General features: G+C 42.5%; 1 protein-coding gene across 4 annotated transcripts in view; it reads left to right on the top strand.

Moving 5' to 3' along the window:
- The window catches only part of msi (RNA-binding protein musashi), a 174,791-nt gene extending 151,983 nt beyond the window's left edge, over nucleotides 1–22,808 (top strand). The window contains exons 1-5 of one of the 4 annotated variants that reach the window (XM_027363574.2): nucleotides 8,416–8,489; nucleotides 10,626–10,745; nucleotides 11,155–11,282; nucleotides 13,355–13,576; nucleotides 14,016–22,808. In XM_027363574.2, the coding sequence (XP_027219375.1) occupies nucleotides 10,661–10,745; nucleotides 11,155–11,282; nucleotides 13,355–13,576; nucleotides 14,016–14,684 (1,104 nt within the window). In that variant the 5' untranslated portion in view covers nucleotides 8,416–8,489; nucleotides 10,626–10,660 and the 3' untranslated portion in view covers nucleotides 14,685–22,808. Of the gene's footprint in view, nucleotides 1–8,415; nucleotides 8,490–8,828; nucleotides 9,085–9,299; nucleotides 9,450–10,625; nucleotides 10,746–11,154; nucleotides 11,283–13,354; nucleotides 13,577–14,015 lie in introns of those variants that run through there. The other 3 variants (XM_027363571.2, XM_027363572.2, XM_070128722.1) reach the window with 3 other exon arrangements.
- Nucleotides 22,809–24,382: the final 1,574 nt, after the last annotated feature.

Genomic DNA, 24,382 nt, shown 5'->3' with positions numbered 1-24,382 from the left:
TTTTTTTTTTTTTTTTTTTTTTTTTTTTTTTTTTTTTTTTTTTTTTTTTTTTTTTTTTTTTTTTTTTTTTTTTTTTTTTTTTTTTTTTTTTTTTTTTTTTTTTTTTTTTTTTTTTTTTTTTTTTTTTTTTTTTTTTTTTTTTTTTTTTTTTTTTTTTTTTTTTTTTTTTTTTTTTTTTTTTTTTTTTTTTTTTTTTTTTTTTTTTTTTTTTTTTTTTTTTTTTTTTTTTTTTTTTTTTTTTTTTTTTTTTTTTTTTTTTTTTTTTTTTTTTTTTTTTTTTTTTTTTTTTTTTTTTTTTTTTTTTTTTTTTTTTTTTTTTTTTTTTTTTTTTTTTTTTTTTTTTTTTTTTTTTTTTTTTTTTTTTTTCTATTGATATTTTTATGATATTTTCGCACAAATGGAAATATACAACGTTCATTTTTTTATTTTTTTTTTTTTTAATGAAGATACAAACAGCGTCACGTGAGACCAACATTACCGTATCATTCAATCAAGAAAATATAATAAAAATTGATAAACAACAACCCCCCTCCCCTCCCCCCTAAAGAAAAAGAAAAAAAATCACATCTTAACAACCCCCCCCCCCCCACGCTCAAACACGCCTGCAAATCTCCAGTAATAAATATAAAAAAGAAAGAAATAACAACAACAAAAAAAAAAAAAAACGAAAAAAAGGTGGAGAAACGGAAACGAAATAACGGAATCCCGACTCACCTTTTGCGGTTGGTTGACGTCGATCTTGTCCCAGCGGGCGAGGTCGGTGCGGTTGATCCTGCGGGAGAGAAACGAGAATAGGTAAATAGTAGGAAAACGGGAAGAAGAATGGTAGATAGTAGAAAATAGAAATAATGGTAAATAGTAGGAAAACGGAAAGAAGAATGGTAGATAGTAGAAAATAGAAATAATGGTAAATAATAGGAAAACGGAAAGGAGAATGGTAGATAGTAGAAAATAGAAATAATGGTAAATAGTAGGAAAACGGAAAGAAGAATGGTAGATAGTACAAAATAGAAATAATGGTAAATAGTAGGAAAACGGAAATAATGGTAAATAGTAGGAAACGGAAATGATGGTAAATAGTAGGAAAACGGAAAGAGGAATTGTAAACGGTAGGGAAACAGGAATAATGGTAGATGATTGGAGATAGAAATAATGATAAATAGTAGGAAAACAGAAATAAAGATGGGAAATAGTAGGAAATAATAAGAAATGCGAATAAGCGATTTCTTAATAGGTGATGAATAATAAGAATAAAGATAGCTAAGTATCGGCATCGTTGAATTCACTCTTTTTTATGCATTACTCTCCACGTTTATATTTGCACGCGTGGATGTACGTATGTCTGTATGTGCGTTTGTATCCGCTCGTGTGTACGTACAGGTGATGGAACAAACACGTTCAGGACACGTTCCAAGCACAGACGTTCTTATTAAGCTCATCATTTCTCGAAAACCTCCTCGCAAAGCTGTCATAAATAACCGAGATAACCTTGCTTTGCTTGCTTCCTTCCTGCTCATCAAGCCTCTTATGAGAATATGTTGAAGTAGATGTTACACTTGATAGCACCTCTTCTTTAAAACGCCCCCCACCCCACCCCCTTCCCCTACCCCTACCACCAACCCCAACCACCACACTCTACCCCTACCCCGCCCCACCCCCGCCCCCTCACCCCACCCCACCCCCCGCCCCTTTTCTTCTATCGACTCATTTGCATATTAAATCGCGGTGCTGATCCCTCCGTGGTGGGCGGCGGCACGCGCTGTGGAGTGGGGTCGCCCTCAACACAAGACGCACCGCATTAACGCCCCCATTCATCCCGCCCGCGTTTGCCTCTCTGGAGCGGGCGGGAAGCTGCAAAAGCCCCGGCGCATTTGGGTCTTTTTGTTTTTTTTTTTTTTTTTTTTTTTTTTTTTTTTTTTTTTTGAGAGGGGGGCTCCTCCAGGCTCTTGAATAGGTCGCGTGGATGCTTTTTCATTTCTCTCTCGCTCTCTCTCCTTTCTCTCTCTCTACCTCTCACTCTCTCTTGCTCTCTCCTTTCTCTCTCTCTCACACACTCTCTTGCTCTCTCCTTTCTCTCTCTCTCTCTCTCTTGCTCTCTCCTTTCTCTCTCTCTCTCTCTCTCTCTCTCTCTCTCTCTCTCTCTTGCTCTCCTTCTCTCTCTTTCGCTCTCTCTTGCTCTCTCCTTATCTTTCTCTCTCTCTCCCTCTCTCTCCCTTTCTCTCTCTCTCCTTCTCCTCTCTCTCTCTCTCTCTATTTTGCTTCCTGGTGTTATTTCGTATATATATTTTTTTTTCTTATTTTCTTTCTTAAGAAGAATTTAAAGTTACTTGTCTTCGAGGTCCTTCACAGGTTTCATTTCTTTTTGTCCCTCGATTTTTATTTTTCTTCCTTTTTTTCTTTTGAGAGAGAGAGAGAGAGAGAGAGAGAGAGAGAGAGAGAGAGAAGAGAGGAAGAAGAAGAAGAGAAGAAGAGAGAGAGAGAAGAGAAAGAAGAGAAAAAGATAGAAAGAGAAAGATAGAAAGATAGAAAGAAACAAAGAAAGAAAGAGAAAGAAAGAAAGAAAGAAAGAAAGAAAGAAAGAGAAAGAAAGAGCAGAATAGAAAGAAAGAGAGAGAAAGAAAGAAAGAAAGAGAAAGAAAGAAAGAAAGAGAAAGAAAGAAAGAAAGAAAGAAAGAAAGAAAGAAAGAAAGAAAGAGAAAAAGAAAGAGAAAGAGAGAGAGAGAGAGAGAGAGAGAGAACAACCGGTACTCAACATTTTACGATATGGCAGATACGGTTACGAAAACTTACGGCAGCCGCTGAGGGGACGAAAGCCCTCAAAAGCCCAGCGTGGCCATCCAAGTTCCCCGATGCTTCTTCGGAGGAAACTTGGCCAAACTTTGCCTATAAAACCGGACACCGAGCTTTGGCCATATAAGGGAAGGGTACTATCTTCTTCCTCCCGCAAGCTTACCTCTGAACAAGCCTTACGGGGACTTAAAAGTATGAAGAAAGTAATAAAAGAGGTTCGACTGAGGCCTTGAAAGGAGGGGGGGATGGATGACGACCTTATGGGCTATGTACGTAAGGGTCGCAATGCCGTGGCGATATTTATCCGCGTCTCTACCCCCCCCCCTCCTCCCCGCTTGTTTATAAACATTACGATGTCGTTTAAGGGAATAATCTCCCTGTAGTTCCAAAAATAGATTTGGCCCGCACGCACACACACACACACACACACACACACACACACACACACACACACACACACACACACACACACACACACACACACACACACACACACACACACACACAGAGAGAGAGAGAGAGAGAGAGAGAGAGAGAGAGAGAGAGAGAGAGAGAGAGAGAGAGAGAGAGAGAGAGAGAGAGAGAGAGAGAAAGAAAGAGAGAGAGACAGAGAGAAAGAAAAAGAAAGAGAAAAAAGAAAAACAAAGAAAATCAACGAAGAAAAGAGAGGAAAAAAACAAAAACAAAAAAAGCCTCTTCAATATACCTTCCATACGAAACGGGTTCGAATCACCCAGTGAAACAACAAACCGGAAGCGGAGGGAGGAAAAGGGGGAAGGAGGGGGGAAAAGAGGGGACGAGGAGAGGGGACCGAGGCAGCTGTACCGGATGTTGGAGTGGATGGCGGAAGGTGGGAGGAAAAAAAGAGAGACAAAAAAGAAAAGGTGTATCGTAGCAACAGAGACGGAAGGAACGACAACAATGAGAGAGGAATCGAGACACTGAAACCGATCTCGTGAAGCTGTTTCAGAGAGTCGAATCTGGGAGAGTCGGTTGTTTTTTTTATGTGGAAGGGAGAGGGAGGGGAGGGAGGGAGAGAGGGAGAGAGGGAGAGAGGGAGAGAGGGAGAGGAGAGGGAGAGGGAGAGGAGAGAGAGAGAGAGAGAGAGAGAGAGAGAGAGAGAGAGAGAGAGAGAGAGAGAGAGAGAGAGACAAAAAGCGAGAAAGAAACAGACAGAAAGCGAAAAAGAAGAAGAGAGAGAAAGAGAAAGGGAAGGCGAGACAGAAAGCGAAAAAGAAGAAGAGAGAGAGAGAGAGAGAAAGGGAAAGCGAGAAAGAAAGACAGAGCGGCTGCGAAGAAGAGAGAGAGAGAAAGGGAAAGCGATAAAGAAAGAAAGAAAGACAGAGAGCGGCTGCAAGGAGAGAGGAAAATGCCGCCGCTAAAGACTTTGATCCGAACAATGTTTTTTATGGTTTGTTTTGATGCTCTGGCATAGCGCTCACTCGCCCTGTTTTTGCACCGCCCCCCCCCCCCCCCCCCGGGATGTTGCAACGCGCGTGGCTGTTGCAGAGCCGAAAGTGCTCTCTGCGATGGAGACCTTCCAGCGCGCAGGCCTGGTATAACCTGCTAATTAGCTGTGTGTTTTTTGTTTGTTTTTTTTTTGAGAACTATCATCTTTTTTTTTGAGAACCACAATATTTCGTGTGTGTTTTTTTGAGAACCACAATATTTCCGTTTTTTTTTTTGAGAACCACAATATTTCGTTTTTTTTTTGAGAACCACAATATTTCCGTTTTTTTTTTTGAGAACCACATTATTTCCGTTTTTTTTTTTTTTTTTTTTTTTTGAGAACCACAATATCTCAGTGACCCAAAAGCTGATGAAACCCGAACACATTTTCTTTTTAAACATTCAAAGTTAACACCAACTCACATCCGCATGATCCTAAGCACAACAACACGAAACAGCCGCCAGTTTATAAAGAAATGTTAAACCCGACAACAACAAAAATTCGAAGCCGTCAGTTTATAAAGAAATGTTCAACCGGACTCAAAAAAAAACTGCAAAAAAATGGAAATTTAGGGGGAAACCGTTGCTAAGTGATATTGATGATGAACTAAGCATATACATTAAGGTCTTGAGGCGCTTGCATTACTGGTAATTATTCACCGGAATTTGTTTAAGGACATTAGCCAGGTCCCTTGAGAATCTTTTTCTTTCCGCGCTGGAGGTCGATAGCAAGGAGACGGGGAGAGGGAGAGAGAGAGAGAGGGAGGGAGGAAAGGGGGGAGAGAGGGAGAGGGAGAGAGGGAGGGAGAGGGAGAGGGAGGGAGAGAGGGAGAGTGAGAGAGAGAGAGAGGAGAGAGGAAAAGGGGGAGAGAGAGGGGGAGGGGGAGGGTGAGGGAGAGAGAGAGAGGGAGGGAGGGAGAGGGGAGAGAGGGAGAGGGAGAGGAGAGAGGGAGAGGGAGAGAAGAAGAGAGGGAGAGGGAGGGAGGGAGAGGGAGAGAGAGGAGAGGGAGAGGGAGAGGGAGAGGGAGAGGGAGAGGGAGAGGGAGAGGGAGAGAGAGAGAGAGAGGGAGAGAGAGAGAGAGAGAGAGAGAGAGAGAGAGAGAGAGAGAGAGAGACAGACAGACAGACAGAGACAGAGAGAGAGAAAACTGAGATAGAAAGAAAAAGAAAAACAAAAAGAAAAACTAAGAAAGAGAATAGAAAACACCATACATTCAGAAATAACTGCATTAACCATGAGAAACCGAGTGAGTGAGTGAGTGCGTACCCCCCCGCCCCCCTCCTCCCCCTCCCTCCCCCTACCTAGTTAGGCTCAAGATTCGAGGACGAGGGAAGGTAGTCGGTCGGTCGGGCAGTCGGGCTGTTCTCGTAATAAATGTTCCTCGGTTTTGATCCCAGCTGATCGTGGGTTGTGTGTAAACCGGAGGAAATTGGGGCTGGGGAAGGGATGAGCACAATGGTCGTGTTGTTGATGTTATAGCTGTTATAGTTATTATTATTATTATCATCATTATCATTACCATTATTGTTGTTGTCATGATTATTATTGTTGTTATTGTTGTTGGGATGGTTATTGCAATTATTAATATAATAATTATTAACAATAGCATTAATATTATTGATCTTATTAGTATTATTACACCGGACAATATTCTTCATCGGTCGACTCTTTTGGATCACGTTTCTGCAGACATTCTCCCCCCCTCCCCCCCCCCTTTTGTATCCTCCTCCTTCGAGAAATCAAGTCCTTTATCTCCCCCAACAGTCATTTTTGGGGGGAGATTGGTACCGAAGTCTCCCCCACCCTCCCCTCCCCTCCCCCCACCGCCACCACTCGTCAGTTGCGGGAGGGGGGAGGGGGAGGGGGAGGGGGAGGGTGGACGAGCAATACGATGACGTCACGAACACTCTACGAAATACCTCTTTGTGTGGCTCGGAACAGCTGATCCTCGCAAGGGGGATGAATCAGTTGTTGTCGCCCTCGCCATGTGCAGGAGGGTGAGGGGAAGGGGGGGCGTATGAGGGGAGAGAGAGGGAGAGGGTGAAGAGGGTGGAGGGAGGGAGGAATAGGGGTAGGAGAAGGGATAGGGGGAAGAGGGGTGGAGGGAGGGAGGCAGAGGGGAGAGGAGAGTGGGAGAGGAGAGGGGGACAGATGGGAGAGGAAGATTGAAGAGGAGGGAAGAATCGAGAGGAGAGGAGACGAAGAGAGGAAGAAGAGAAGAGGAGGAAAAGAGAGAGAGCCAGAGTAAAAAGCAAGAGAGATGAGACTGGAAACGTCCTTTGTCTGTCATGGCGAACGGCGACTCCCTCAGCTCCTCCTCCATGACAGAACCGCGATGAGGTCTTTGTGTCGCCGAACGACTAGTTGGGCCTAAACCCTCGCGTTCCACTGGGCGAAGAGAGCGAAAAATTACTCCATAATTCCCTCGCGTTCTCTCCTAGTTCCCTCCCCCTCCCCCCCCCCCGCTCACCAATAATGAAGAGAAAAAAAATATGCGTTACGTATGTGCCAGATCTTTCTTACCGTGCGTGCGTGCGTGGGTGGTTGTTTGCGTGCGTTCCCTCGTGTTCAAAGGCTTCCTCTTGACTGTGTATGTGCATTGCGTCCTGTCTTATGTGCTTATACGCTCTCCTGAAGTTGTTTGGAAGGGAATTTTATGAAGCAAAGACGATGTGCATGCTTGCGAATACACTCCAGACATACAGTTAGTGTATAATATTATATTATGGATATTTAACCTAATAATAACGATAATGATAAACCATAACGGAAAATTCCCAAATGGTTAGCCTCCTTTTTTAATGATTCGAACGCTCACGTATTATAGAACCTGGAGCTGTATCCTTTAATACATTTATTTAAATAATTTTGGCATTACCTCCGAATTCCATTTCCCGGTGCAGCTACAGGGTTATAAATGAATTTTCATCAGCAAAACAGAACAAGAGTTTGTACTTAAAATAGTAGATGACCCAAATTTAATGGGAATTTCGTGTCGGGTACAGCTGGGGAAAAAAATGAGTTCTGATTCCAAATCCTCAAACGTGGCAAGGCATTAAAACCCATTAAATTTTAACATGATTTATTATACAGTCGATATTTTAGCTCCGGAAGGAACGCGGAAAAATAGAGAGAGAAATATCGGTCTGTGTTGTCTTTTATGTCTTCCTTTCTAGGCTAATTCTCTCTACCCGATTTAAATACGAGAGAGGAGAGGGAGAGGGAGAAGTAGAGAGAGGAAGGGAAAGAGGGAGGGAGGAAGGGACAGAGAGAGAGACAAAGGTAGAGAGAGAGAGAGAGAGAGAGAGAGAGAGAGAGAGAGAGAGAGAGAGAGAGAGAGAGAGAGAGAGAGAGAGAGAGAGAAAGAGAAACAGAGAGAGAGAGAGAGAGAGAGAGAGAGAGAGAGAGAGAGAGAGAGAGAGAGAGAGAGAGAGAGAGAGAGAGAGAGAGAGAGAGAGAGAGAGAGCGAGAGAGCGAGAGAGCGAGAGAGCGAGAAAGCGAGAGAGCGAGAGGGCGAGAGGGCGAGAGGGCGAGAGGGCGAGAGGGCGAGAGGGCGAGAGAGCGGAAGAGCGAGAGCGAAAGAGCGGAAGCCAGAGGAGAGAAGGAAGGATTCTATAGAGAGGGTCGGAAGAAAGGATTATCGAATCGACTTAGGATTAAACGTAGGGGGAAGTCCTACTTAGAGTCCACGAGACTAGGATGTGAGGGGCGGGGGGGGGCGAAGGAAGGGGCACGGGGGAGAAGGGGGAGGGAGGGGGTGGTTAGGAGAGGAAGGGGTGCCTGGGGAAGGTCGAGGATGAAATATCGAAAGTAAAAGAAACAGAGAGAGAGAGAGAGAGAGAGAGAGAGAGAGAGAGAGAGAGAGAGAGAGAGAGAGAGAGAATGAGTGAGAGTGAGTCTCTCGTGATATTAATATGTTAATACCAATTAAACATCTGTACATATTAATAGATGAAAAAATTATTTAGTACGCCTGCGACTTCGGCGAAAGTATTCCAAGTGGGAGATCTCTCGAAAGGTGAAACATAAAAAAAGAACAAGTAATATCAGCGTTAAGGTCCTTTGGAGCGCCTCCCTTATCTTTTTATCAGATTAATCGCCAGCGGTGGTACACACATCACCGATAAGAAATGTTATCAGCTCCCCAATGTATGGTGAAATAAGCTGCCTCGCCAGTATGTGGAGGCTCAAGGTGTGGTTCGCGTGCTTTTGTTTTTTTCGAAAATTACTTAACCTGCGAGGAAGGAAAGTGAGTATTGCTGTTAACTCGATTGTCTCATTTGGGATCACGTCGATTTTCGTGAGGTATGAGGCTTTTTTAAGATGGGAGTTTAGATTGAAGAAATGCATTTCCAAAGTGTTCTCGATAATTTGTGGAGAGGCATTCGAGTATGATGATATAACCGGATTATGTGAAGGTTTTACTAAGTGACACTGAACATACTTAGAGAAGCAACTCGTAACATTGTTTATATTCGACACAACTTATGTGAACAATATATACGAATATACGAATATTCATGCCCTATACCCACGCAACTGAATTATTATTCACATAAATACCTCAAAAGACTTAAATGTATCTAAACAATCACGAAAAATAATCACACTCACAAATTAAACTCAAACGAAATCATATAATGAATAAAGATATAAAAAGGGAAAAATATAAGCATTTTGTTGCAAACTCGAACGCTTCTTCTCGCGCATGAGGTAGGAAAAAAAAAGTTGAAAAATGGACCGGACGAAAATCTATGCCGGAGTCCCTGCTATCAAGCTCTATACAGGCGCTAATGTCTACAGGAGTCCTCGGGGACCTGCGGCTGCTGCTTGTGCAACTGCTTGTATGTATCTTTTGGGGGAAATAAGGGAAATAGTGGTGGAAAATAGACCCGAATCGCGGCATGCATTGTTGACACGAGAAACCACGAATATAAACAATAGAAATACGGGACTAAAAAGGGGATAGTAGAAGAATAAAAACAGGGAGAAGAAGAAGGAGACAAAAAGAAGAGAAAAACGTGGACAAAAAGGCTCCCAAAAAAAGCCCCACAAGTTCCTTTTTCCCGGGGGATGTTGGAAGGCTTCCCCCAGGGTTTAAAACCGAGGCTTCCCCCTTCGCTCTCGTCATTTACGGCTCAAACGCCTCGCTGCTCGGACTATAACGCGGGAGAAATCGTGTAGGCCTTTGCCATAGCTTATTTTGCAAGTGAGTTTTCCGGGTTTTTTTTTAAGTGAAGGGAAACGTGTGACTCGTGATGGAAAAAGATATGCGTGGAGCTGCTCTGGGGGTTACGGGGGGAATTATCACCTTCCGGCATGTTTGGGATTGGGTGTTTCCTGTGTTGCTTTTCAGCCTTATGTTGCAATGGTTATATTATTATTATTCTTTTAAACCGTGGAAGGACTTAGGGTGATGAAACCCCTGCCTAAGTGCTTTGTAATATGTTGAAGGGAATTTGCTATTCTTCCTGTTATTATTATTATCATTTTATCATTATTATGCATTATGATTGATAAGTGTTCCACAAAGTAATGAACAATTGGATAAGAATGCATTATATTTAGTGTCATTTGTTGAACCTTGTGCCTTTAAATGAAGTATATATGTTGGTGGATTTTATAATTGTCAGGAAAAAAGTTTACGGTAAATATGCTACGTCCCTAAAAGTAAAAGCAGAGGCCTTAGTGATATACATGTTGGAAAAGCCGCTCTCACAGTTAGATAAGAAAACTTGGTAAGCCTAATTCAAGGTGTATTGTGAGATAAATAACAATGCAAGCTATGAGCCCAAAAAGATAGGTGGAGGACGAAGAGAAAGATAAAAGATAGGAGAAAAATAAAGATGGGAGGAGAAAGAGTGATAGAAGATAGGAGGGGAAAGAGAAAGATAAAAAGATAGGAGAAAAAAGAGATAAAAAGATAGGCGATAAAAACGAGAGGTACTTACTGGACGTCGGTCTTCTCAAAGAGGGCATAGAGGCAGAATGCACTCACGCCCACCGTGGCAACGCCCATGATGCTAACCAGGGGAAGGACCTGAAAGGAATGAGAAATTAAAATTAGACAAAGAAGGCTGGTGCCTAGTCATTTGAGATTGTTTTATTATTATTATTATTTTTTTTTTTTGTATTTGATTGTTAGGTGTAGAATGAAAAGGAAACGGTGATGATTATAAGAGCATGAAAGACAGTAGATGGATAAAATGTAAAAAGTAATGATAATATATGTGCTATTTAGACATCTTTGAACTCCAAGGAATGCTTAGCACAGATCAGACAGAAGTAGACAATTATTAGAATTATAAAACTACATTAAAAGATGAATTATTCAGCACCCAATGAAGAGAATGTAATGGTATTAATGTGGAATTTTTCTTTTCAGCTGGGAGTATTGGTCTGGTCAAGAGTGACCGTAAGATGGACGGTGTATCAGCAGAACAACACATGAATGGGTCATCGGGAGCTTCACAGGGTGGCTCTTCCGGACGCTCATCACCCTCAGGTAAGCAATACTTTTTGTCTTGATTTTTTTTTTTTTAGTTGATATTATGCAGTTTTCTTGTTATTGTTTATTGATTTTTATAGAGTAAGCTATAGGCATAAAGTTGTAAATAAATTATGATTCTCTCTCTCTCTCTCTCTCTCTCTCTCTCTCTCTCTCTCTCTCTCTCTCTCTCTCTCTCTCTCTCTCTCTCTCTCTCTCTCTCTCTCTCTCTCTCTGTGCTAATTTTATTTTTGTTGTCTGTTTCTTAGTTGCTATCTTACTGTGAATGTATAAATATATAGAAAATGTTAATTTATAGATTGATGCATCTTTTCAAAAAAATAAAAAAATAAAAAGAATAAACATTATAACTGCATGTATATTTCATATAACCATGTTTCATTTGTTGTTGTTTTACTCTTTACAGATCCTGCCCCAAACAAGATGTTTGTAGGTGGTCTCTCATGGCAAACAACACCTGAAAAATTGAGGGAATACTTCGGTGCCTATGGAACTGTACGAGATGTTCTCATCATGAAAGATCCAGTCACACAGGTAAGAATACTTTTTTTTTCTTGTCTATTCAAAGATACTTTAAGATATATTTTACACGTTTCATTTTGAAATGTGGAGAGGGAGACAGGTTTATTGAACAGTCAAGCCTATGATGTTCTCAGATATACTAAATAACAAAAGCCAGATATTATTTAGTGTTAGTAAATGTTATACTACATTTTTTTAACTTCTATTTTTTTAGCCATTCATTTAGCTATATTTCCTTTTTCTTGTTTCTTTATGATCATTGACAAAAGAAAAAAGTTAGTTGAAAAATCATAATGGTCATGTCCCCAGATTTAGTCAGAATATGAAAATCCCAAATACTAATATTATATACATATTATTAGTTTTGAATGTTGATATTGATAAATTTTTACTGTAAACAAGATCAACTATTGGTAACAACCTTTCAGCATTCTTTACTTTTTTATTTACTGTATTATATTAGCTATCAGAATTGGAAATGATGATAAAAAAGACTTGTGTTCCATTGACCTGAATGGAGTTACAGCTCTCCTACATTATGATATTAACATTTGGCTTTATGTTATTCTGTTTTATTTTTTGGTTGATGTTGATTTTTTCACAATAAGCTAGGGATATTCACAAACAGGATGACAGTATGATAGTTTTAAACAGTTAGTCAACGGTCTGTTGATAAGGCCAAGAGCACATGATGTGGAGTATAGGAAAGAAGCCTTTGATGTTCTGTGCATGAGTAAGAGTGTCTGAAACCTTACACATGCTGGAGCCCCAGTGAGCTTTGACCAAATCTCATTAGGAGTAAAAGAATTGAGGTTCCCCAGGTTGGAAGCCAATTAGTGGCTTGCGCTGGCAGTTGTCATTTCCAAAAAGATTTTAGGTACATGTTTTAAAAAATATATGATCTTGTGGGAGACTGTTCTTGTACTTGATGTACTTAATGATTAAAAAAAAAGCTTATTGCTTCATGAGTCATGAATAATAGCCAAGATAACACTATAACTTATTATTGACTCTCAGATTAATCTTTGTGAAGGAAGTCAAAGATGGGAGAAGCCGGGTAAGAGGTGAGACCCTAGTTTGAACTCGGCATTGTTGCCATTGGTCGATGTTGACTTGGAATTATTTTAATTATTACTATTATTATTATTACTATTATTATTATTTTCTTTTGTCGCACAGTCTCACAAGTTATGTAATGGAAGTGGTGTGTTTTGGGCAGTCTTGTGGAGTATTTTGTGAGAGGGTTTGATTATGTGTAGAACGGTGCAACCTATGTATAGAAAATCTAATAATGTACAATGCAAAGGATATGACTCCACCACTGGCTTGGCGGGAAGATGATTATGGGTCATGGCTGATGTGTATGGTTTCCCGGCCATATTTGTCAGGTTGTTGTAAGACTTCAGAATCTCTATGGCAGATATTCTGATCCCTAACGGCAACATGAATCGCAGCAAGACATGGCCATAATCATCTAATCGACGACCCACAGAAATGTAGTAGATCTTATTAACTAGATGATTTTCTAGCCAGATTGTAGTGTTATTACTGTTGCTGAGATTTTTTTTTCTTTTTTCATTATTTTTCATTATTATTTGTTTTAAGTACTGCTGGTTAAGGATAAGCTACCTTTGGCTGACGTTGGGGCATTCTGTGACATGTAAGCCTTCTACCACACACGTTACAACACGTTTGGTACTGGTAGTGTTGGTGGGAATAAGAGGCAATATCTTGCATTTAGTTTGTGTAATCTGGAGTAGTACAAAAATGTTTATATAGTAATTCAAAACCTTTTTAATAGACCTCAAGTATGACATGGATCTAATAATTTTTAGGCTCGAAAAAAAAAGACTAAGAATGACTAAACTTGTGTATGAATTAGTTTTTTGCCCCCAAATGTATCTCACTGGAATGCACATATTGGAGGTTGTTTACCAAAAAAAGATTATATTCCTTTTCTGATCTTGTCATGAAAAAGAAAGAAAGAAAAAAAAGAAAGAAAAAGAATGATGTATGGAATAAATAAAGATAGAATTTTTCTTTCCATACAACGCACTCATCGTAAACATTCATACACTTTGCAGAGGAGTCGAGGATTTGGATTCATCACATTTGGAGATGCCAGCAGTGTGGAGAAGGTGATTGCTGTGCCTAACCATGTCCTCGACGGCAAGAAGATTGACCCCAAGCATGCCACGCCCAAGAACAAGGGCCGGACAAACCGCACCAAGAAGATCTTTGTGGGTGGCGTGAGTCAAGAGACGAGTGCTGATGAAGTCAAGGCTTATTTCTCGACCTTTGGAAAGGTTAGTATTTCTTTGCCAGTCTGTTGTCTGTTTACTTTGTTTTTCTTTGCTTTTATTTACTATTTTGGAGTAAAGATTAGAAGTATCGTACATAAACATTTTTGTTTTGTTATATACTATTATGAGTATGAATGATGTTATTTTTTTCTTCTTTTTTATTTATGTCTTCCTATGATTGTTGTAGTTGTTATTCTTGTTATTTTTTATTGCTATCTTATTATGATGTCGTCATTATTTATTTTTTATCATTATTATTTTCATAATTGTTATTACTATCACAATTCTTACTATTAACTTTGTAAAGAATTACGTGAATTGTACGTGTGATTTTAAAGAATAATAAAAGTGAACTTGTTTTATGGATGATAGTACAGGTGTAATTCTGATTTCAAGTAGCATGTACTAGACTTGAAGAGCTAAATGAATTGGTCTTTTTCAGGTTGAGGAGGCAGTCATGCTTATGGACAACCAGACTAAACGGCACCGTGGATTTGGCTTTGTCACATTTGAATGTGAAGATGTTGTGGAACGTGTCTGTGACATCCACTTCCATACTATCAAGAACAAGAAGGTTGAGTGCAAGAAGGCTCAGCCCAAGGAAGCTGTACAGGCAGCCTCACTTCTCTCCAAGAGGTTGTTGGTCACACAGACTGGTCTTGCCAATCCTGTAGTGAGTGCTCAGTCAGCAGCCCACATTCAGGCTGCTGCTGCTGCTGCTGCTGCTGCACAAGCTGCAGCTCTTAGTGGCTATGGAAAGCTTATGGGTGGGGGTTCCTATCCTCCTTTGTCTGCCTACCGCTACACACCCTATCCTCTTCCTTCCGCAGCACTTCCCTCTGGAGCTCCTCCTACAGCCGCAGCAGCAGCAGCTGCAGCTGCCGCTGCCGGTCTTCCTGCTCAAGGATTGACTACTGTCTCTGCTGCGGCTGCTCCCTCCATTGCCAATCAGGCTGCATTCTCCACCCCAGCCACACCCACCCTGCCCACTCTCTCAACACATGCAGGTCTTACCACCCCATACCAGGGTTATTCGCTTACCAATGTTGATATGAGCTCCTTCCAAGGGGTGGACTGGAGTGCCATGTATGGTGTGGGTATGTATGCTTAGTCACGTAAACATCACTCCCTCACGTCCACCCACCTGAATTAGTGTAACCCTTCCCACCCACCGTCCTCAGTTCAGCTTCCATTTTACCCACATGATCATACACTACGCCTCCCCCTTACTCTTTCCTCACCTTCAGATTCATTACTGTGCCCTCACATTGAGTCCAGTCCGCCCATTATGCCGCTGTGAGCTCTCCCTTGCACCAGATATTCTCAGCCTCAGGGAATTGTGCATAATTATAAGTTGTCCTTCATGCACCCTTTGATCTCTTACTTCAAAAATTTCTCGGATGAGTTTCCATAAGCTCCCTGCCCCATGTCCAGTACAGCTTTGTTTTGTGCCGTATCTTATTATAGTGGCCTTCCCAGCCTATTGCGATGACCGAGTGCCATACCGGAACCTTGGTACAGGACTGGACTCACAGTGACCTGGTCTCTGGTACTTCCACCCCCACGTAGATCTCTACAGTACTTAGTATTATGTCTCTCTAGGCAGTGTCATCACTGCCCAACACTTAGTCCATGTACTTAAGGCATTTTTCTCAAACATGAAGTTTTTGTTTATTTATTTTTGTTAGTAATGTGCGCGTGTGTTTATAAGGTTTTAAGTGTCAGTGCTAAGCATAACTTGCCCAGGCCAAGCTTGAACACTAAAGGCACTTGGACCTGCTCAATGTGAACAAAGGAAGATGTAAATATTTGTGTAAGGATTAGTGTTCCAGGCTGTAAAAGTGGACTTGGCACACACCACCAATGGGACACTGCCCAAGTCTTGCCATGTCAAGTGTTGTCCGAGCTTCTGACAGGGGGAGCCACTATGGCCTCACCCCTCCCTTGCAGTACAAGAACGGGCAATAGATTTTTTTCGTGCAGCCGAATGCATTTTTTTTCTTTGAAGGATTTGCATGACACGGGATCAAGATTTTAGATTTCAGTTACTGTTAAGGTCACAAGAGTGTTTGTGATGTGGGCCTAAGAGCCCCATCATTATCTTGTTAAAAGAGTCAGTGGAGTTGGTCCCCTGCTGGCTACATTCCACACTGGTCAGTGACATTGGCCGCCACAAGTCAGTTTGGGCAGCTGGGACTAGCTTACTATAGCAAGTGCGTAGTAATAAGTGCGGAGCAATACTCAGTGTGCGTTGCGTTTGCTTCTCAAGTCTTCTCTGTGAAACACATAACACCTCAGTGGTACTTAGTGTGTTACACCTCATGTAACGTGTACCTTGTTCCTCAACCTGAACCTACTTCCAATCATACTGAACACCCCTTCTTGTCCCTGTCCCCCTTCCCCCCACCCCCCCCACCACCACAGCCTACCAGCCATGTGTACCATGATGGACCATCTCTGCAGCAGTGAATTGCACTCGAACAGTACACAGTGTGGTGCACATGGCAACGCTTACCTTTACAGCCATGAGAGCGTCGTGTGGTGCACATGGGGACCTCGGAGGCCTGGTATAGAGGTTGCCTCGGTGACGTAAGTATCTGAGACGAGCTCTCGCCACCACGCCGCCTATTGCCACCAAGCGGCAACCACGGTAACAACCATCTCTGGCATGCCACGTATCCATTAATATCCTTCTAGGCCTGTCTAGGAAGTCTGGTACCAACGTAGGCAGCATAACATTTTTATACTTTTTTGCACCACATTGGAATGACCAGCAAAACCATGTAGGCCTTTTATAAATTTACTTCTATTGTACAACACTGATCTCTGTTTTCATGTTTCCGCATAGGCCTAGAGTCAGCCAATAGCTTAGAGTGTAATGTAAATAGCTTTATGTGTGGTGGATTACATACAAGGATTCCATTTGAATGGATATAAGGCCATTGTTTGTTAGATATGGAAACTTGGTAGACTAAATGTCTGGGATACAGTGTTATTTTTTCTGAGATTGTGGCTGTTGTTAGAGCTAATGAGCTCTGAATGCCTAGACTGTCCTCTCCACCTGCCTCTGTAACCCCGTGTGTGTCGGCAATGGAACGGGAGGGATACCCACCCAATCTGTTCATAGGGATTTTAGGGACCCAGCGTGTTCTATTCTTCAGAATTTTTGGGAATTGAATATTTATGATTGATGTACCAAAGAGTTCTTGTTACATCATGGGTATTTTTATTCATACTCTGGTACCCAGTAAATCATTGTTATGAGTGTATAATGATAAAAAAAAAAAGAAAAAAGTTTATTTTCAAAACAAAACTTTCATTTTACCTCCTTTTTTGTGTAGTCAAAGAGTTCATGACTGTTGTTTTACAGTTTTGCCATGAATGGATGTTGGGGCTTTAAAACTTTAATAGTTTTAATACTTCTAGAAAGTGAATGGTCTGTTACAGTAATAACAGATCAGTATGTATAACCATAGTATTGCTGGTAGTCCCGGGTGGGGTAACCCTCCTGTTCTCCCCTGGATATGGATGGGCAACTTGAACTGTAGATGGATAATATAACCATGTCTATCTGTCTACCCTGTCAAGCCACTATCCATCCTAGGGTATCAAGACCCCCTTCCCCCCCTCCCATGTATCATCTACACTGTAATTTCACCATTTTGTACTGTTTATGATGTTGACCCGACGCTCTTGGATCAGCGCCACCACTGGTATGTCAAGTCAGACGTAGATTTGGGTCTCCTTTTTATATCCCAATATTTGAGAATTATTCAGCTCATAGATCGTAGCGAGAGTAAAGTCTTTTTGTATTGCCACGTAAATTATTGTGCTGCCAGAGTTCACTCGAGTCTTTTTTCTGCTGTCCTCAGCATTGAAAACTCTTTAAGGAGCTTTGGCACACAACCCATGTATGTCTGTGAGCTGAATTTTTTATTATTATTATTTTTTGCCTCCTCTCCTCTGGGGTTTGTTCACTAGCATAGCAACTCATCTTTAGCCTAAACCACCAGTAGTTTCGATGAATAATGTTTCTTCATTCTTCTGTTGAATGTGCCACTCTTTGAATCTTATTCATTTTTACTATGGATCTAACTTCAACGTTGCTAGCCAAGCACTGTCTATCCAATAGATTCAAGTCGCTCCAATTTTTTTACCCGTAGCCCTGTCTTATACCTGTTTGTGTACTTAAATGGGGTGTGTAAAAAGACAGACATTTCAAATCTAGTCATACCAGATGTGATGCTTAGCTATCTTTGTTTTTTTTTAATTTTCAAGTAGATTTTTGCATTTAAATGATAGTTTGTCTTAGATATCTGTGGATGTCCCGTAGAATTTTGGCTAGCAGTGCAGCATTTTCTACGTGTGATTTGCAGTTATGAGCTTTCTGCTATATTTCGCTTAGGCTCATTTGCCTCTGCACTGTAGAGAGTGGAATGAGCCTTACGTAAGATATGCTTAGTGCTCTTAACTGTTTCCAGGCACGTACACTCCCCTGCGGACCAGAAGATTTCACACACTGAGAAAAGAATATTTGAATCCGCAGTTGTATAGTTTGTATAGCCTCTAGCATACCTGAGGCGTTTCATGAGAGATTCTCAAAGTGATGATTAATCTAGTTCACCTGTGATATCAGCAGCCATGTCTTCCCATGTAGTAGGTCATGTGTTTGGCTTTTCTTGTAGTTCGCAAGTGAGGTCGACAGGAGTGCACTGGCTACTGGGGAAATCTGGCTGCCATGTCTCAGTTTTTTTAAGGATAGTGACATGGGTGGTAGATAGTGCGATGGTTACCAGTATCTTTATTTCCCTTTTTTTTCTCTTGTTTTTCTTTTTTTATCCTTTTTTTTTTGCTCCCAAGAGGTGCTAGTAGTGCTACACAGGGCCGAGTTTGAGGAGCCCATTTGCGGACCAAATAAATCAGAAGAAGCAATAAGTGTTATTATTTTTTCACAAAGGGAATGAATAAACTTATGATGAAAGGGAAATTAGTATTTTTGCACTCGTTAATCAAACCCTTTTGCTCAATCACCCCTGTGCTCGGTGTGGGAGGCCCCCTGAAGAGCCCGGCAGAGATGAGTTGGTTTTGCTCCCCCTGTCCTAGGGAGCCCCAGAGGAGACCAGTAAACTCTTTACGACAAAGTGTAAACAGAATTAACCGATTTGCACGACTAGGCGAACATTCACACATAGTTTGACCTGGTTTTTCCGTGGAAGGATCATTATATATATATCCCCCCCTTCCCTTTGACCCCCCCAACACTAAAAGACGAATCATAATAGCTTCCAGACAAGGTTGGGAAAAAAACAAAGAATAACAAAACAAAAACAATGTGTAAAGAGTTAACCAAAGATATGCACAGCCAGTGAGGGAGCGTCTGAACCCAACAGCAAAAGGGTACATGTGGTGGTGTGGTGGTGGTGATGGTTTCCCTAAGTTGCTACAGCGCGATGGTGATGTTCGAAAAGAAAAAAAAAGAAAAAAAAGATGGACAGACTCATTTAACCTCAAGTAGGGTGAACCACGGCTTATGTAAAAGTAATATTTTTATGTTCTGTGTTGTCTAGTTGTGGAGAGAGCATTTTATAAGTTTCCGAAGTATTTTTTTTGCCTTAAGTGGGCTGGATGTGTTAGATGTTTTAAGCTCTCTCTTACTGTTGTGTAAATTTGCAGCTAAGAGTACTCCGTGTTAACTGGTGTAGATGTTTGCGCAAGTCCAGTTTTGCTACTTATTTTAAAGGCATTATGATCACATTAGATTGTAAGGGGTTTTGATGAACGGATAAAAAATATTGAATAAGTCCTGAAGATGCTTATTTTAGCAGGACGTTCCAAGCGAGTGTGTGAGCAGGCCGCACCCTCTGTAGGTTAGGTTGGGGCAGCTATGCTAGGAAGGCAACTGTACAGGACCTTAGGTATGCCTCACACTCCCCAAAATATATATATATTATACATATATAGATATATAAAGCATGTAGTTTAGTATTGCATATTTGAAAGGTGCAGTTGCCTGTCAGGATGGCGGTGTACTACATTGTGCCATAGTCTATTTTGGGGTAAATTTTCATGATGGAGGGAATAATTGTGTCCATGGACCAAGTAAACGCACTTTATTCTATACTTCATAAGGATATAGTTTGTTGTGCTAGCATTAGCCAGTCAGTAAGTCAGTCAGTAGCAGAAAATCAGCTGTGTTTTGAGCTTTTTTACTTAAGCTGACCCCCTCTCCCCATGAGTCTTCCCGCGTGGGGTTCATACCGATACACATGTCTGTCAGGAAAGCACGGGCTCTGGCCGGTGAGGAGACACGACACACTCCAGCAGAAAAATAAGGGGAGTTTCGAACCATCTCTTTCTCCCTTTGCCTTTCTTTCCATCTCGCTCTCGGTCTCATTCCTTTCCGCGCATTTCTAATCTCTGTCTCTCCCACCCCACTCCTCCCCCTCCTCCTCTTCCCCCCCTGGTAATTTAGGGTTCTCTGAAATCTCAAGTGCCAAAGTGAAAGCGCCGCCGCATCCATTTTGATCACCATCCGCGTCTGTCATTTTTTCCGTGTGTAGGAAGGAGCGTCGAGGCTATACACACGACCCGCTGGCAGTCACCCTGCGTCCTCTCGGCTTCCTCTCCTACACCCCCTTCCCCTTCCGCTCCCCCTCCCCCCCACACACACTTCCCCTCACTCCTCCCCTCCGACAGTCAATATCCACCGGAGCTAATATTTTCCAGGTCGTCACCAATGAAACGTTTTTTTTAAATCCAGTTTTTTGGAGGGGTGTCAAAAATGAAAAAAAGAGTGGATGGAAGGGATAGGGAAGGAGAAAGGGGAGGAGAAACCAGGGAGAGAAAGAGAAGGCAGCGAAGGAGGGAGGGAGGGAGGGAGTGGGGAGGACAGAACAGAACAGATCGGGGATGAGAGGCGGCGAGTGTCGTTGTACAAATTATAATGTTAGTAAGCTACAGCCCAGGGAGTCATCTGTGAGCGCCACCACACCACCACAGTCGCTGCGGAGAACCCGTGAGCCAGGCAACTATGTTTATAAGTGTGTTTACTTAGATGTATACAGGATTACCACCACGCGAAGCAATAAGTGTCTAAACCTTCTATTTTTGTACATAAGACTGAACAGTAATGATATAAAAAGAAGTCAGTAATAAAAGTGACATATTTTCAAAACCAATGCCCAGAGTGTATCTATTATTATATTAGAACATCGTGTCATCCACATTTGATTCTAAAATAGTACACACAGGACCTGTTATATGATACTGGAAAAAAATAAAATAAAAAAAATATATATCTATACTATGATCAGAAGAAGGAAGAGGTCTGAGAATAACCCAAAATATTGAACTATATAAGGTAATTTATTTCGCTTCTAATGTGACTTTGGTTTTAGAATATCTTCCTCTGCTTTTGTGTTTGGCATTGGACCCTCTCCTGTGGTTTGCTCTTTTGGATTATTACATAGTGTGCCCAAGTTACCTTTGCTAAGGGTGACCTATTTTCTTGTATGTACTTGACTGTGTTGTAGTATAGTGGTATCTATATTGTATACCGACCAAGGCTGTAGTGTGGTAGAGAGGACTCCTGTGCGGGCGTCACCATAGCCCACGCCCGCGCGCCCGTGTCACCAGGTGCACGGGCGTGGATGGTGACGCGATGCGCAGCGGCTGAGGGACCCAGGCACGCGGCCCGCCTCCTGTGACGTAGCTATGGCGTCACTTCTTGCTCCCAGCAGCCAGGCCGGCCTTGCATGTGTAAGCTTCCCTGAGTCCAGTGAACCAGGGAATCATATCTTTTTCTTGCTGTGGTAATGTACTGAATGTGCTAGATTGTCTACCATTTTTTGGATTTCTTTGTAAATGAACCTTAAAGTGAAGCTTTCGCAGAGTTGAAGCTAACTTCCGTTTTGTTCCGACGGTTGCACGTGGGGGCGAGTCAGCGTGCCACTGCAATGAGTCCACGCTGAACCAGCCTGTGCAACCGTCGACGCAAAATCAAGTTGTACTTACGTGAAAGTTGCGCTTGAGAAACACATGTGGACATAAGAAACACAGGACTGTCTTGTGTTACTGCCAAGAGATACACAGCCGACACTGACACACACATACACCTACCAGGATTATATAAAACACTAGCCGTACGGTTGATCTTATGTAGGGTCAACCTCAGGAATTGGGGTTGACCTTTGCTCTAGCCCCCATTCCCCCCTCTCTCGAGTCCACCGCGCTCGTTCCACCACCACCGCCACCCGCCGCCGCCGCCATCGCCGTCCCCTCCGCCCGCACGCCATCCTGCTGCAGCGTCAGCCACTCCTACAGCCTCCTTTTCATCCTTGCGCCTCACTTCCGAGTGGACGCGATTTTACAAACACGGAAGGAAGTGGTGGATGGCGGGCGGCGGGCCTCGTCCACTCCGCCGCCCCACCGGCCGCCTCCGCCCTCCCTCACCCATCCCCCCATGACACCCGCGCCCTCGCCTCCATTACACCTCGCTTTGTCTGTGTGTGTACATGTACGTGGGGGCGTGATAGCCGTGGGTGGGCTGTGGTGCGTGGGTGGTGGCGGCGCGGGCGGCGGTGGCGCGGCGGCGGGGGCGACGACGGCGGCGGCGGCGACGGGCGCGGAGCGAGTGGTGGTGGCGGCGTGGTGGCCCTGGTAGTGGGGGCCGGATGATGGCCGGCCGGCGTATGTGACTTAGCAAAGTGGTAATGTAGGTAAACAGCTGTACTGTAGTCGTGTCTGAGCTGTAGGTTTGGTATTGTAGCCGACCTAGCATCATAGTGCTCGTCCGACGCCGCCTCTGTACAGGACCTTATAGTCACCTGGCCGCAGCCGCAGCCGCAGCCCGCAGGCACCCCGCCCTCCGCCCGCCCGCCCGCCCATGTAGTCAGTGTTCACCCTCCTTAACCCAGGCCCGAGACGGTGGCCAGCGCCCCTCCTCCTCGGGGCTCACACTTAACCTGGTAATGATGTAGAGTAAACGCGACACAGATTGTCCCTCGAGGGTCAGCTGGGCTTAACGAGGGTGGACTGCCTTGTTTACTGGACCTTACACGTGGAATTCCGCAGAGGAACTCCACCTAGAAAGTTATTTATTTTTGTTTGTTTCCATAAAGAATAAGTTTTATTTTAGTTTGGAGGCGGGTTGCTGGCTCGCGGGCAGCTGAGACTTGTGAGCATTGCACAGTGTAGTTTGTACATCTAGTAATAAAATGTCTATGGTAGAGAGTAATTGCTTGTCTTTTTACATTTTATCTCTTTTTAGCCTGTGTAGATCTACTGGCTTTTGGGATTTGGCTAACGGTATGTATATATAAACCCGAAAATGTGGAGACCCTTGTGTGTGCTCCAGTTAAGGTTCGACTAATAAGGAGGATGCTATAGTGCAAGTATACACTCCATAGTGGATGATGACAATAACAGTAACAATGACCTTATTATTAATCATTACCTTAATCATGCCTAATAACGGGTAGCAGGATGAGGTCTAACACGCTCTAATCATAGTAACAATGACAAAGTAGAAGCACCAGCCAGGGGGTTGGTTTTCTCCCCAGCCGCTAGAGGCGCAGTTTGCATGCTAGCATCAGCCACCTGGAGCCCGGAGCGTGGACGCGAACACGTGGCCTCGCAGCGTGTCCAGGCGTTGACCTCTGCGGCCTTGGGGGCGCCCCTGGGTATTCACTTATACAGTAAGATATTTGTAAACCAAACACTTGGAATCAGAACATTGGTTACATGACAATGTTTGTCTTAAAAAATGATGATAAAACAGTAAGAAATGATGAGAATAGAAAGAGAAAAGATTGAATATTAATGATTAATACAGATGGAGGTGGGATGATAAAAGATGGTGGATGATGATGATGATGAATGACAAACCAAAGCAAAAAAGCAAATGGACCGGAACAAAATTCAAAGCTCCACAGCCTACAATCGTTTCCTACAATAGTTTTCTACATTTCTCTATTTACTCTTACACTTCCCTTTTTCCTATCATTCCGTAGAGCATGTCAGAGCCTTCATAGTCTTCTGTGTGTAACAAAGAGTAATATGTGTAATATATTTTACTATGTTTACATTATGTAAGACTACTCATAGAGGTAGAGAAGTACAAGTAAAGTTGATAGTCGGAATAGCAGTTCTGAAGGGTTTGGGTTCGTGGTGACGTGTGTACACTTGCCATGAACGTTTTCAAATCGGGCCGCACAGGTTCCAGACGGCGCAGGAATCGATGCCATTGTAACGGCATTCGCAGAAGTACAAAGGATTTTGGGAGCATTAGAAGGGAGTCCCGGAGAAGATCTCCGAATGCGAAAGTACAGAGGAGTATTTATTTATTTATTTTATTTATTTATTTATTTATTATTATTTTTTTAATTATTATTATTATTATTATTAAGGACGATCTCGCGAGGAAGCAGCAGCCAAATACGGGAACTTTTCTCTCTCCGGTTGTGTGTTTTCTTATTTCATTAAAAAGCTATTCCTTCACTTATCTGTATTGTGTTCTATTGGATCAAGATTTCCTGCGGGTTGCTCCTCCGCAATCTGCAGATACAGTTGCCCATTGCTTCCTTTTTCTATCATTTTCTTCTCCTTTCAGTCCCACTCAAATTTTCTCTCCTCTTCTCTCTCGTCTTTGCTGTCTCTTCCTTTCTCCATTTCTCCTCCTACTCCTCTACTTCTTCCCTTACTCCATCTCTCCCCCCTTCTCCCTTCATCCCCTCCCTTAATTGTGGTGCTGACCATCCCCCCTACCCCCCCCCTCAAAAAAAAAAAAAAAAAAAATATTCCATACCTTGA

This window comes from Penaeus vannamei, chromosome 13 (genome assembly GCF_042767895.1).
Source record: "Penaeus vannamei isolate JL-2024 chromosome 13, ASM4276789v1, whole genome shotgun sequence".
In the NCBI taxonomy this organism is placed as follows: Eukaryota; Metazoa; Arthropoda; class Malacostraca; order Decapoda; family Penaeidae; genus Penaeus; species Penaeus vannamei.
Note: the sequence above shows the minus strand (reverse complement) of the source record. Positions and strands in the feature narration are given on the sequence as shown.